This window comes from Hyla sarda, chromosome 4 (assembly GCF_029499605.1).
Source record: "Hyla sarda isolate aHylSar1 chromosome 4, aHylSar1.hap1, whole genome shotgun sequence".
NCBI classification, from domain to species: domain Eukaryota; kingdom Metazoa; phylum Chordata; class Amphibia; order Anura; family Hylidae; genus Hyla; species Hyla sarda.
Genome location: NC_079192.1, coordinates 381,623,281 through 381,638,875, shown reverse-complemented (window position 1 = coordinate 381,638,875; position 15,595 = coordinate 381,623,281). Strand labels below are relative to the sequence as shown.

General features: G+C 44.0%; 1 protein-coding gene across 1 annotated transcript in view; it reads left to right on the top strand.

The window, feature by feature from the left end:
• The window catches only part of SLC6A7 (solute carrier family 6 member 7), a 145,321-nt gene extending 137,384 nt beyond the window's left edge, over positions 1–7,937 (top strand). The window contains exon 14 of the mRNA XM_056516947.1: positions 4,201–7,937. Within this exon, the coding sequence (XP_056372922.1) occupies positions 4,201–4,404 (204 nt within the window). The 3' untranslated portion in view covers positions 4,405–7,937. The remainder of the gene's footprint in view (positions 1–4,200) is intronic.
• Positions 7,938–15,595: the final 7,658 nt, after the last annotated feature.

The following is a 15,595-nucleotide window of genomic DNA, read 5'->3' as shown; positions in this document are numbered from 1 at the left end:
TTGAATACCTAGTCATGCCCTTTGGTCTATGCAACGCCCCAGAAGTCTTTCAGGACTTTGTTAATGAGATTTTTCGGGATATGCTGTACTCCTCTGTGGTGGTCTACCTTGACAACATCCTAATTTTTTCCTCCAACCTAGAGGAACATCGCCTTCATGTTCGTCAAGTGCTCCAGCGACTACGCCAAAATCAACTTTACGCTAAAATTGAGGAGTGTCTATTCGAACGCAGCAGTCTTCTCTTCCTGAGATACATTGTGTCCGGACAAGGTCTCCAAATGGACACTGATAAACTTTCTGCGGTAATGGATTGGCCTCGTCCCACTGGCCTGCGAGCAATCCAAAGATTTCTCGGATTTACAAATTATTATTGTCAATTCATTCCCCACTTCTCCACCATCGTTGCTCCTATTGTAGCACTGACTAAGAAAAATGCTAATCCAAAATCCTGGCCGCCACAGGCGGAGGAAGCCTTTAACCACCTCAAAGCCACCTTCTCCTCTGCTCCAGTCTTGTCCAGACCTGATCCTCAGAAGCCCTTCTTCCTCGAGGTTGACGACTCCTCTGTTGGAGCCGGAGCTGTTCTCCTGCAAAAATCGGCTAAATGAAAAAATGTCACTTGCGGATTTTTCTCCAAAACCTTTTCACCTCCAGAAAAAAATTATTCCATCGGAGACCGTGAACTATTGGTGATTAAGTTGGCCCTTGAGGAGTGGAGACATCTTCTGGAAGGATCCCTTCACCCCATCACCATCTATACAGATCACAAAAGTTTGTCTTATCTCCAATCCGCCCAGCGGCTAAATCCTTGCCAGGCTAGGTGGTCGTTGTTTTTTGTCCGTTTCAACTTTCAGATCCATTTTTGTCCCGCAGACATGAATGTCAGAGCTGATGCTCTATCTCGTACCACCGATGCCTCTGAAGCCGAGACCCTTCCTCAGTACATCATTCCCCCTGAGTGCCTGATCTCTTCTGCTCCTGCTTCTCTGGTACCTGTCCCTCCAGGAAAGACTTATGTTCCTCCCAGTCTTCGCCTCCGGATCCTCAAATGCTGGACTAAAAAAGACTTTACAGTTGATTGCCAGACACTATTGGTGGTCCTCCTTGGAAAAGGATGTGACCGATTTCGTACGTGCCTGTACAGTATGTGCACGTGACAAGACCCCTCGTCAGAAACCTTCAGGTCTTCTCCATCCGCTGCCCGTGCCTGAACAGTCTTGGTCCCACATAGCCATGGACTTCATCACTGATCTTCCTGTATCCCATGGCAACACTGTCATCTGGGTGGTCGTTGATCATTTTTCCAAAATGGCTCACTTTTCTCCGCTTCCAGGCTTTCCCTCTGCGCAACAGTTGGCGAAGCAATTTTTTCTGCAGATCTTTCGTCTTCACGGGCTTCCCATGCATATCGTCTCGGATAGAGGCATTCAATTTGTGTCTAAATTTTAGAGAGCTCTCTGCAATCAATTAAAGATCAAAATAAATTTCTCGTCCTCCTACCACCCGCAGTCCAATGGACAAGTGGAGAGAGTGAACCAGATCCTTGGTGACTACCTGCGACATTTTGTTTCCTCCCGCCAAGATGATTGGGTCGACCTGTTACCCTGGGCTGAATTCTCGTACAATTTCAGAAACTCTGAGTCATCCGCCAAGTCTCCGTACTTTGTGGTATACGGCCGTCACCCGCTTCTCCCCCTCCCCATCCCCACTTCATCTGGAGTTCCTGCCATAGATGAATTGACCCTGGACTTCTCCACTATCTGGAAAGAGATTCAAAAGTCGCTCTCACTGGCCTCTTCTCGCATGAAGAAACATGCAGACAAGAAAATAAGAACTCCTCCTGTCTTTGCCCCTAGTGACAAAGTGTGGCTCTCTGCCAAATATATTCGGTTTCGTGTCCCTAGCTACAAGCTGGGTCCTCGTTACCTCGGGCCATTAAGAGTCAAAAGTCAAATCAACCCTGTCTCCTACAAGCTCCATCTTCCTTCTTCTCTTCATATTCCTAACTCCTTTCATGTATCCCTTCTCAAACCTCTCATTCTTAACCGCTTTTCCCCCAAGGTCACCGTTCCTGCTCCTGTCACTGGGTTCTCTGACGTCTTCTCGGTAAAAGAAATCCTCGCTAAAAAAAAAATTCTTGTTGACTGGGAGAATTGTGGCCCCGAAGAGAGATCTTGGGAGCCCAGGGACAATATCGCAGACAAGGAGCTCATCCATAGGTTCCTGGGCAGCAAAAAGAGGGGGAGACCCAAGGGGGGGTACTGTCACGCCGAGCGCTCCGGGTCCCGCTGCTTCCCGCTCGCGGCGTGCCCGTGTATGCAGCGCTCCGGTCGGCACTGGAGCGCTGCTTCCATGTCTCCGGTGGGGACGAGATCCGAGGTACGGGACGTGCCCGCTCTCGGATCGCGCCCCGTGTCTCTCACCTGCCCCGTCCTCCTGTTCAGTCCCGGCACGCGCGGCCCCGCTCCAGTGCACCATTAGTTGGTGCCTGGCCCAATTAGTCCCAAGCACTCCCTACACTATATAAACCCACTTCCCCTTCCTGTCCCTGCCGGATCTTGTTGCCTAGTGCCCTGTGAAAGCGTTTCTGTGTGTTCCATTGCCTGTGTACCCAGACCCCTACCGTTGCCCCTGACTATGAACCGTTGCTGCCTTCCCAGACCTTCTGCTACGTCCGACCTTGCTCTTGCCTTGTCCTTGTGTACCGCGTCTGTCTCAGCTGTCAGTGAGGTTGAGTCGCTATCGGGTGGAACGACCTGGGGGTTACCTGCCGCTGCAAGTCCATACCGCTTTGCGGCGGGCTATGGTGAAAACCAGTAACCCCTTAGATTCCGTTCCCCTGGTGTGGCCCCCGCCATCACCTCCCTGCATACCAGTCCGGATCCTGACACCTCTATGTGCAAATCTAAGTACTCACACAAGTCACTCCAGCTCCACAGATTCACTCCGCACAGCAGACATCTCCTGTTTTACACCTCTCTTTCAGCTGCCTCTCTTCCAAAACAACACTCAGACAGAGCAATGGGAAACCTATCAATTGGAGGCCTATATATTTAAAAATGACCAATTGGGGGTCTATGTACTGGGTAACCTTCCTATTGTGGATCTATATACTGGATAAACTATCTATTTGGGGCCTATATACTTAGGAAATTACTGAAGCACCTATATACTTTGGAAACTATCTACTGGGGAATCTACCTATTGTGGCCTATATACTAGAAAAACTACTTACTGGGGCACCTATATATATATTAGGCAAAAATCCATTCTAAGACACCTACTGTTTATATTGGGGAAACTACCTACTGGGGGGGGGGGCTGTTTACCTAATGAAGTGACCTACCTATTGGGGAGACCTATCTATCCCTTCCCCCCAACCCGCTTACCTACCGCTTTTACTGAGCAGGACACCAAGGGGGGTGGGAGTTATTATTGTTTGGATCTCTATGGGGGGGGGGGGGGAGTTAAGGAGGGTACTGGAAAAGTGTGGAGCCTTACATTTTTGTCCAGAGACGAGTTGTGGCTAGTAACTGTCTGGTGGTCTGGGCCAGATAGCTACGCAAAAAGGAAAGTGACTGATTATGATCAGAGAAGACGTCTCCTGTGAGTCACTGGTTGTAACTTTAATCACCTATACAGTCTCAAGTATTGAACACTGTATGGGGAGATATTGGTCTGTGTACAGTGACTAAAATAGTGACTAAAATTGCACAAAAAAATTGTTTCACTTCTCCCCTTATCTGTCCCGTTTTGAAAGACAATTGGCTGTACTGCCATGTTCTCTGTGCATGACCATCAAACCTGCCAATCCCACCAATTGTTCAATACCAAGATTAAGGTATTTTCTCAACCCACAAACTAAACATATGTAAAACAAAAGTAGAACCATCTTAGCTATTAGTATAGTGAGGATAAAAGATAGATGCAATGCCATCAAGTTCACTATTTTATCCTACAGTGTCAATCCAGGAGAAGGCAATATACTTGTATGCAACTGCCTTATTGTAGGGGAAAATTTTGAATTGATGCCTGGATCAATTACTATTTCTGGTCAAAAGCAATCATCAACTAGAAGTCTTTGGATGTTCATCAGGCACAACATAAATTGACCTTTCTAGAAATTATTGTCCATATCCATTCTTAAAATAAATAAAAAATAAATAAATAAAAAAGCTTTTTCTTCTGTTCTTCTTACAGAGAATACGTCAGGCTAGTAGACCTGCTATGGACTGGGGTCCTTCAATGGAAGAAGATAGGACAGGCTTGTATGTTAATACCCTGGCCGGTAGCCAGTCTCCAAAACCCTTGATGGTCCACATGCGGAAGTATGGAGGTATCACAAGTTATGAAAACACAGCCATTGAAGTGGACAAAGAAATTGAGGAGGAGTCCATGATGTAATACTGTTAAGAGAGAGTCAAGAAGAACTCAGTGGAATATATGGTCCTGGGGCTTCTATATGCTTCCCTAGCACAAGGCAATACCTTCCTAAATCTTGTGTCTAACCTGGCCCACATGAACAGAGAATCTACATAAAAAATGTCAACAGAAAGCTCTTTGTATGGGACCATGTGCAGAACTGTCTATGTAGTTTTATGTTATTGTATTGTCTCATTATTGGAGACTGTCTACTTGTCTATGTGCTTGGTTAATTTTAAGCATCTTGATGCATCTCCTGAGGGTTTCTTGCAGATTGTGAGTGATTAGATGGTATCTGTTAACCAGTGGTTACAATACATATATTTGTCTAGAAGAGGTGTAAATATGTTGACAAAATCTAAAGAAACATGCATTATTTATACACAAACCACTCCTATGTGTATAGTCATGAATCATGATCTTGGTTAAAGCTCCAGTTCCTAAAAATGACCTAATGTTAGATGTGAATGTTTTAAGTAAGGGCTTAATGCAATGATACATTAAACCTGACTTGGCCAAGACCCAACCATCAAAACATGAGAACCCTACAGTTTACTAGTCTACGGTGTGTGAGAAAGTAGTTGCCCAAAGCAGATCATCCTAAATTACTGATATCATGGGCCTTTGATGGCCAAGGGGACTATATATTTTGAATCCAACATTACTTTTAGGTCCAGGTTTACATAAGAGATATATTTTTAGCTTTATAAGCCTTTAGCCACTGACAGCATACTAAGACTGTACATGTGTGGAAAGCACATCCTTGGACCTTTGGGGGTAGACTGTTAGAGTAGGAGTAAAATTAGCAACCTGCATATGATTCCCAACAAAAATAAATGGTTAATGGGGCAGAATGTCTCTCTCCACCATACACAAAGCTTTTTACTGCCGTACCCCTATGTTGCATCGATGGTTTAGACCTTAATGGATGTAATGTAAAAACTCGGACAAGCACACTATTATTTGCAGGTAAATGAACCCTTTCGATCAACTTTAGAATTGTCACATTTCTAGTCTGGGCATATTCAATTATACCAACCAGACATTTTTCTTTAGGCTAAGTTGTGCTTAGCCTACCACCAATGTTTTGGTGGTGGATATAAGTATGGCACCAAAAACAAAATAGAGAACCGGTCATCACTTTCATGGTGCCTGAACCGCAAGTTATCAAGGCGATCCCTGGTTTCTGCCTGACCCATCAGATAGATCTCTCCCTATATCCCAACACATATATCAGTCAAGGCTGATGGAGTTAAAAGAATCATCCAGGGGCCACCACAGTGACTCGTGGTTCAACCAGCATGAAAGTGATTTCAAGTTCTCCTGTTAAGGTGACACAAGAGGAGATCTATGGAAATAACCTGAAGCAATGGACTATCACTAACTACAGTGCTCATTGAAGCACACAGAAAATAGAATAAGGATGTGTTTTTATTGTCATCGGTACATTACCACAGGATATTAGAATATAATTTTTTTTCCCTATTTTTTTTCCTATATTTTTTCCTATAGTTATGTTCTCAGTATCTTCTCCTTTTGGAAATAATTTGCTTCGGGTGAAAAAAACATCTAAAATGTGTCCTCACCCTTAACAAATCTAATAGTCCTCTGGTAAAAGCAATCACGGACATGATAGAGGTATAGTGAGGAGTTACTGTCCAAGAGCAGTGAGTATTTAAATGGCAGCATACTGCCCCAGTCCAGGAATATACAGTACAGATAGTATATATTTTTACAAGAAAAGATTGATGAACTAGAGTAGTGACGCATAATGTATAGAAACAGTGTAGATTTACAATTTCTAGTTTTTCAAAGATGGGAGTCCTGAAAGTGTTATTTGTGTCTCCACTTGGCTTTGGGACCAAGTTAAGATTGGGACCTCAGCAATAATTAAGGTGAATGTTTATCCTTGAGCACCAGTGATGAATTATTTCTTACTATATATTCATGTTATAAATGTATAAGCTCTAAATGTCATCTATGGAATAACATTAAAGGGGTATTCTAGCCACAGAAAGTAAGCGCTATAAAAATGTTTAAAATACAAACAAATACTCACCTTTCCTAATCTCCTACCACTACCTTTCTGATGGTTCCCAGTCCCCACTGCTAATCACCACCTGCCTCCAGTGACTGGCTGAGTGAGCAGTTCCTGCAGGGATAACATGTCACAGGAAGTAGTGGTTTGCAGCGGGGACTGGGAACCATCAGAAAGCGAGCACCAAATGATCAGGACATGTTTTTTTTTATCATTGTTACAGCACCCTGCCTCACTTCTAGGAATTTTTCTGAGGCTGGAATACCCCTTTAAATGAGATATGCCTACAGCCCCCACTAGGGGAGCTTAAGAGCACAGAACATACAATGAATAAATTGATATCAATGCTATGTAAATCCTACACTGCCTATAGTGGCAGCTGCAAGCCTGACACTTCAACAGACAAAGCTCTTACAAGTGTGCAGACATATAAGTAAGGCTGCATTTATAGTTCACATCAGCCAACGACATGGACGTACTGTAAATTAAATTATAGGGACAAAAGATTAAAGTCATTTGTTGAAGAACTTATAGTGTTATTTTATCTATATTTTTTATTCCTATGTATTTATTTTATAATAATTTATTGAACTGGATTGTAAAGCCATGTAATAAATGTCCTTCCTAATAAGAAAAAGATTATGTTTTTTATTCTACTGTATAATTACCCATATGGTCTACATGCTTTTTTCTTTCTTTGAGTAGTCCTTATGTTTGTATTTCGAAGTTGCTGGGGTGTATTTTAATTGGCTGTTTGTGTAGCTTTTATTTTACTGCTCTTCCTTGCTTTTGTGTTTTGGTCCTAGTGCCTGCTTGTTTTGCAAGTTACATTTGCAGGGACATTTACAGAGACATTAAGGCTTAGTGGTGTTTGCTGTTATGTTAGAGTTCAGGGTAAGCTCTAGGACAAGATTAGGGGCACGAACTAGGATCATTCCTTTGTATTTGTTAATTTTCTTCATCTTCTATTTAATGTTGTCATGATTCGTCCGTGCCATAATCTATGGTTTCTGTTTTCTATTAGCAATTTGCTATTCCTGTTCTGGTTACCTGCCAGTATTGATATGTGCTTTGTTTGTTATCATTTCATTTAGTCCTGCAGGTATCTGCGTACTGGGAGCCACATCCAGAAAAAACGACTGCTAAAAGTCCACATATGTGTTCTAATGACCATATGGCATCATTACCAATTGCTGTATAATATGTCCAAACAATGGCGCACCACTCAATTCCAATGTATTGCAATTTATTCTCTCATGTCACAGCAAAGCAACGTTTCAGCTTCTCCATGAAGCCTTTATCAAGCATCCACTCCATGCTAATAAATTGCACCCTATTTTGGAATTGAGTGCTGCGCCATTGTTTGGATATTTACTGGAACTGTTGGGTTGTGGACGCTGGCACCTTATGGTATATGTTTTTTCGAGTAGTGCTGCAATTTTTTGGTATATATATATATATATATATATATATATATATATATATATATATTGGCTGAACACTGACTATGACCAAACGCTACTATTTCTGCCACCTACATCAAGATCATATTCTAGAGGTATGTGACTTAGTGATCTCCTTTAGCTAATTCTAGCTCCCTGTATAGAGATTAAAGAGGGGATATGGAATAACTTAGATGACACCCTCAGGAGTAGCCCAAAGTCAGACTGGCTAGGTAAAACAGTGGGTTCCCTGGATAGGTCATAATTTAAAAAGCCTGGAAGACCCCTTTAAGTGATAATCAGATAAAGTTGCTAATTTAAAAGCAGGACTTTCAGCATTCCCAGACTTTATAAGGAATTCTGAACAACTGCTTTAAGAACAAAAAACATCCTGTATTAAGTACAATTGTGGTAGCCCTTGGGGGGTGTATGGTAGGGATGGTATGATGTTGATATATGAGGGGTTAATATTAACCCAGTCACTCGTGACGCCAGGGTGAGGGCTGGTATGCTGAATCTATGTTCCGGCCTATCGACTCCTTAAGGGGTTAAAACCAAGCACACTATGATAAGAAAAAGTCACATCTGAACCATGGAATAAATTCTCTCACTTGTGCCTTGTTAACGTCATCTATTCCCCTTTTAAACCACTGTCTGAGAAGATCTATCAAGGGAAAAATTCCTTTGAATGCACATATTTTTATCTTTCAAGGCAAAAAGGAATGTAGAATGCCTGACAAAGCACAGTCCTGGACGCCGACCGCTACAAGCTGCGCATTATTATATACTTTTATGGAACATTCTGCTTCTCCTGTACATCTATAGATTTTTTACATGAGATTCTGATAATACACATGCTTCCTAATCCCCCACTGCATGCATGCCCCAGATTCCATTCCTATTTCCAATATGTATTTCCTTTTTTAATATTCTGTTACCAAGCTAGTCAAATGTAAAAATTGTGTATAAAAATTAAAGTACATAGCGCCACACATATCCATGGACTGTGTTTAGTATTGTAGCTCATCTCAGTTTTAGTTTAAAGAGTAGTTGTCATCAAATAAAACTTTTGATGTATTGTTCTTGATGTAAACTTATTAATGTTTATAATTTATCTTCTGTTAATAAAAATTATTCTTTCCGTGTTATTATTATCTTTGAAATTTAGACCACTAGGGTAGGGCTGGGCGGTATGGCCAAATATGTGTATCGCGGTATTTTTTGAACTTATGGCGGTTCCACGGTATATGACGGTATTCCCCCCCTCCCCCAAAATAATTATTAGCCCAGCACTGCACTGTCCCCATCGGGGTACTACTCACATGTCACCCGCAATCGCTGCCCTCCTCGTCCTCCTGTTTGTTGCGGCCGCCGGCGCTGAAACTCTCTATACAGTGCGGTATCCCCATACTGTATTCCTATGCCCGGGCTGCAAAAGGTAAACATAATAAAACTAACGCATGTTCCTACGTCGGCCTTATGCTGTGAACGTCAGACAGCCGTCAGCCTATCACCGGCCACAGCGATGTTCCGTCTTGGCCGGTGATAGGCTGAGCCCACTGTCATGTAAGAAGCCGGCTTCTTACATGACAGTGGGCTCAGCCTATCGCCAGCCGAGGCAGAACATTGCTGCGGCCGGTGATAGGCTGACGGCTCTCCGACGTTCCATTCCCTGGGAAGCAAGTCTGGATTGACGGGGAAAGTGAGTTAAAGTTTATTTTGTTTACCTTTTGCAGCCGTGGCATAGGGATACAGTATAGAGCAGTGGATTGCAATCTACGGACCTCCAGTTGTTGCAAAACTACAACTCCCAGCATACCTGGACAGCCAACGACTGTCCGGGCATGCTGGGAGTTGTAGTTTTTCAACATCTGGAGGTTGAAGACCACTGATATAGAGTGTCAGTGCCGGCAGCCAGAACAAACAGTAGGACCAGGCGGAGGGCAGCGCTTGCTGGTGACATATGTGAGTAGTAGCGCTGGGCTGATTAATTAATTGGGGGGGTGCAGAACAGCGCTCGCAGGTCACATGTGATTAGTTGCCCGATGTGTGGACATCGCAGCGCTGGCCTGATAATTCATTCCCGAGGGGGAGGGGCCAAACCGGTTTTGCGGTATGGGTTAAAATTCATATCCTGCAGCACAAAGATTTCGGTATTTGGTATGAACCAGTATACCGCCCAGCCCTACACTAGGGGTGTCTCTTCTATGTCTCCCTGCACTCTGTGCATGGGCTTTGGACTTGTGCCGGTCGGGCACAAGTCCAAAGTCCGGTAGTGCGGGTGGGGCGGGACATCAGCCCTGCCCTGCACAGCTATTGCTCCCTGCCTGTCAATCAGGCAGGCGGGAGCAAGCGATGTGCACCCTGACATGGCCGCATCCCATACTGGGGTACATTTTTCCCCCTAAATTATGGCCATTCGCCATATTATATTTGTCCTTGGTCTCGGCAGCAGAGGCAAAGCAGCGCTCAGCACAGCGGGTCTTGTTCCTATACTCCTCTTAACCCTGTTAAGCACATGCAATTCTAAACAAGGAGGGGGAGACCCCAGAGCAACCTGATGCGCAATAGGCTAAGCATCTGTGTGCGCTCCCGACTCGGAGAACAGCAGAAATGATGTGAGGGCAAAAGTGATCCCCCAGCAGACTTCAGTGACGTTGTGCCTGCTGGGGCATGCCCACATCCTCCTGCCAGCAGCTCACACTATGTGAGCAAGAAGATTGGTAAGAAACAGGGACAGGGGGGTGTTAGGAGTAGTTAGGGGACATAGTGTGAGTTAATTTAGGATAGTTAGTTTGGTGACAGGTACTCTTTAAAATGGACTTGTCTGCAGGTTTCTAGGGTATACAATAGGGACTATATAGGGTTGTTGTCTTTATATCTGTAAGTACCTCAATAGTTAACTGAACCCTCCAGTGTCAACATATCAGAGTTTAAAAAGGGTTTGAAGCCCACTGGGTGTTCCCTTTGGCCACTAATGCCCAGAACAGTGAAGCCTCTTCCACAGCTAGTCGTCCTCCTCTGTGTGCTGGTCACCTCCTCTACACCCCTGATTGACAGCAACTAGTCTGAACTGTAATCTACACCTCTCCCTGTAATGTAACAGACAAAGGGGAACTCCCAGTGGCTCCAAAGCTTAAAGGGGTACTCCGGTGGAAAACATATTTTTTTAAATCAACAGAAAGGTGCCAGAAAGTTAAACATATTTGTGAATTACCTATATTTAAAAATATGAAGCCTTCCTGTACTTATCAGCTGCTGTATACTACAGAGGAAGTTCTTTTTTTAATTTTATTTCTTTTCTGTCTGACCACAGTGCTCTCTGCTGACACCTCTGTCTATGTCACAAACTGTCCAGAGCAGGAGAGGTTTGCTTCTGCTGTGGACAGTTCCTAACATGGACAGAGGTGTCAGCAGAGAGCACTGTGGTCAGACAGAAAATAAATTAAAAAAGAAAAGAACTTCCTCTGTAGTATACAGCAGTTCATAATTACTGGAAGGATTAAGATTTTTAAATAGAAGTAATTCATAAATATGTTAAATTTTCTGGCACCAGCTGATCCACCGAGTACCCCTTTTATTTGCATATGATTTTAAACTGACATCTCAAGGGGTCACTTAAAGGAAATCTGTCAGCAGTATCACCCGCACTAAAGCTGTCACACAGGCTTGTTGTGCGGGTGATGCTGATCAAAACGATACGGCCTCCAGATTCGCCCAGCCGTTCCGCCGCAATTCATCTTTTTATTTTTATGCAAATGAGAGTCTTGGGGCATGAGCGGAGCTCCGGACTGAGCTAGGGGCACACTGACGTCATCTTTGCGGGGCTGCGCCGTACACTAACACGGGCACAAGAGCAGGGAGGGGGTTATGAATATTGATGAGCCGGGTGGAGCTCCCGCCCGGCAAAGATGATGTCAGTGTGCCCCTAGGTCGGTTCGTAGCTCAGCCTTTGTCCCAAGGCCCTCAACATATCTCTAATATACTTTTATTATTTATTTTTTCATTAAAAAGGTTTAATTTACATTTAAAAACCGGCTACTGAAAAAGGACTGATTTTGGAGTGGCAATCAGTCCTTTTTCAGTTAGGCTGCACTCGCTCCCTGCCTGTCAATCAGCAAGTGAGCAAGTATCCAGCAGGCTCCAGCAAAGATCCCGGGTCCCCAGGCATCTTCTCCTGCAGGTACGGCCTCCATCTTCTTCCCAGATCCCCTCGACATCCAGGGGTGGGCAGAACGGGGGGTTGCCATGGCAACCCCTGTCCTGCGCTGCCATTGGTCAGAACTCCGTTCCGACTAATGGCAGGGGATAGGAGGAGATCGCAGCTCTGCGACCTCACTCCTATCCCTTAGGCTGATCGGGGCTGTTGCTGACAACTCCGATCAGCCCTATTTTCCGGGTGATCGGGTCACCAGAGACCCGATCAGCCCGGAATTGGAGAAAATCGCATGTCTGAATTGACATGCGATTTTCTCCGATCGCCGACATGGGGGGGTCTCAGGACCCCCCTGGGCGATGTGCCGGGGGGCCTGCTGAATGATTTCAGCAGGCATCCGGCTCCGGTCCCCAACCGGCTAGCGGTGGGGACCGGATTTCCCACGGGCGTATGGATACGCCTTCGGTCCTTAAGGACTCGGAATGCAGGGCGTATCTATACGCCCTGTGTCCTGAAGAGGTTAAAGGGGTACTCCACTGCCCCAACATTCGAAACATTTTGTTCCGAATGCTGGGTTCCGGCTGCGGCGGTCATGATGTCGCGGCCATGCCCCTCATGATGTAACACCAGGCCCCCTCAATGTGAGTCTAGAGAAGGGGACGTGGCATCTGCCATGCCCTCCCATACACTTGCGTTGAGGGGGCGGGTACCGGATGTCACGACCCCCACAGCCGGAACCCGGTGTTTGGAGCAAAATGTTCGAATGCTGGGGCAGTGGATTACCACTTTAAACACCACTTTATTTTGAAAAGGTCTTTATGCACGTTGGTGTCGTTTTGTTGTGCAAAATTACTCCAAAAACAACTTTTATAAGACCTAAAAAATGCTAAAAAAAATACCAATTAAATGCTTTAGAATGAAAAAAATATATAAAAACTCGAAAACCACACTGAAAAATTTGAATGTGTGGTGTCCCGGGAACGTATTGCATCCAGTACCTAGTGTAGAGTTTCCCAAAGTCAGCGTAACTACGTTCAGGTAGGGTTCCTCAGGTGGGACAGCTCCTAGTCGCCTCTCAAGTTTAACTTTAGTATTAATAAATGTATATATTAATAATTATAGCTATATTGTATAGAAATGTATAGTACTTACCTTGTTCAGCGTCACGGGACCTTTGGTCATGTGACCAAGCTAGTAACCTCTATGGTATGTTGCAGGACCTTAGGAGGTCCTTGGGTCACGTGTTACCCAGAAATCTCTGTAAAGGTGATTGACATCCGTTTGGACCAATTAGCGTTAGTCCAGCCCCCGCCCATATAAGAGAGCTGCGTCCAATTATCGCTCTCTTGGGTTGCTACTCTTGTGAATGCCGGACTAACAGGACGGTGCTACGCAACTTTCAAAGACACGCTAGGCCTCAAAACCTATAGCCTCAGCAGAACCAAAAATCGTGAGTCCTACTCTAATTCCTGCTAATACTAGCCTGACTACTGGACCGCAACTAATGCCCCTAAATCCAGTGGAACAGCGCAGTATACTAGAGACTCTTGAAGCTAAAGTCCCGACCATTGTCAATCTCCAAAAGGAAGTTGTATTGATGAGAGACTGTCATGTTAATGAAGTGTACAGAAAATGTTCAGTAACGTTAACGCTGTTTACAGAAGCTTTCCGGTTGTGGACAATCCATTATTACTCTCTACTTAAATTCAGTAACATCTACCTCCCTATCGTTCCTGGGAAGGGCAGCGATAGGAAAAGCTTTAGTGAGGAGCCCTCATCCTGGCGTCACGAGTAGCAAGGGTTAACAAGCACCCTTTAATACCAGCACAGCTACACTCCCCATACCCTACACCCCCCAAGCTACCACAAATGAATGAATGAATGAATTTTTGGAGCCCCTGTGCACCTGCACTAAGATATAAAAAAAAAAAAAAAAAACATACCTACTTTCTCCTGGCTTCACTGCAGTCACCAGAATTTTCTTGTTTATCTTCTAGGCCAAATGCAGTTTCATGCCTGCAGCCACTAGTGGTATGTAGCATCTTTTACTTTGGGACGCACATGCACAGAATGAATGATGTCATGCATGTGCTTCCTGAGAAGATCAATGTTCCAGTTCCATAATGACTGCAGGTATGCAGCCATTAAGATGAATGCTGATTTTAACTGTAAACGCGGTAGGATGTGCTTACAGTTAAAGGCACTACCCGCCACATATTCCATTGCAGTATTCAAGTGGGCATCCTGACAACATCCATACAGTTGAAAGGAGCCTATGGGGGTGGTCAAAACAGTGAAATTGCCCCCTTGCATATGCTCCTGATTGCTTTATTTTACAGATCTTGCATGTTTTAACCCCTTAACAACCACGGACGTAAATGTACGTCCTGGTTTGGCAGGACTTCCCGCACCAGGACATACATTTACATCCTGTGTATGACCGCGAGCATCGGAAGGGTGCTCGCGTCATACATGGCAGCTTCAGGCTTCAAGCAGCAGCCGGGGACCCACCCGTAATGGCCGACATCCGCGATCGCGCGGATGTCCGCCATTAACCCCTCAGATGCCGTGATCAATACAGATCACGGCATCTGCGGCATTGCGGTACTTTGATTGGATGATCGGATCGCCCGCAGTGTTGCCGCGGGCATTAAATCATCCAGCATGACAGCCGGAGGTCCCTTCACCTGGCTCCGGCCGTCTCCCGGGGTTTTCTGCTCTGGTCGAGCAGACCAGAGCAGAAGATCACCGATAATACTGAGCAGTGCTGTGTCCTATACATAGCACTGCACAGTATTAGCAATCAAAGGATTGCTATAGATAGTACCCTATGGGGACATAAAAAGTGTTAAAAAAAGTTGAAAAATGTAAAAATTTAAAAAAAGTGAAAAATCCCCTCCCCCAATAAAAATGAAAATTGTCCCTTTTTCCCATTTTACCCCCAAAAAGCATAATTTTTTTTAAAAATAAACCTATTTGGTATCACCGCGTGCGTAAATGTCCATACTATCAAAATATAATGTTAATGATCCCGTATGGTGAATGGCGTAAACGTTAAAAATAAAAAAAAGTCCAAATATGCAGCTTTTTTGTCACATTTTATTTTAAAAAAAAAGTAATAAAAAATTATCTAAAAGTTTTATATATGCAAATGTGGTATCTAAAAAAAGGACAGATGACGGCACAAAAAATGAGCCCTCATACCGCCCTATATACAGAAAAATGAAAAAGTTACAGGTGGTCAAAATAGGGCAATTTTAGATTACTGATTTTGTACAAAATGTTTAGATTTTTTTTAAGCGGAACAAAAATATAAAATTATGTAGCCATGGGTATCATTTTAATCGTATTGATCCACAGAATAAATAACATGTAATTTTTACCGTAAAGTGTATAGTGTGAAAACAAAACCCTCCAAAATGTGCCAAATTTGGGTTTTCATTTAAATTTCCTCCCTAAAAAAATTTTTTTTTTGGGTTCGCCGTACATATTATGGTAAAATGAGAGGTTTCATTACAAAGTAAAATTGGTCACGCA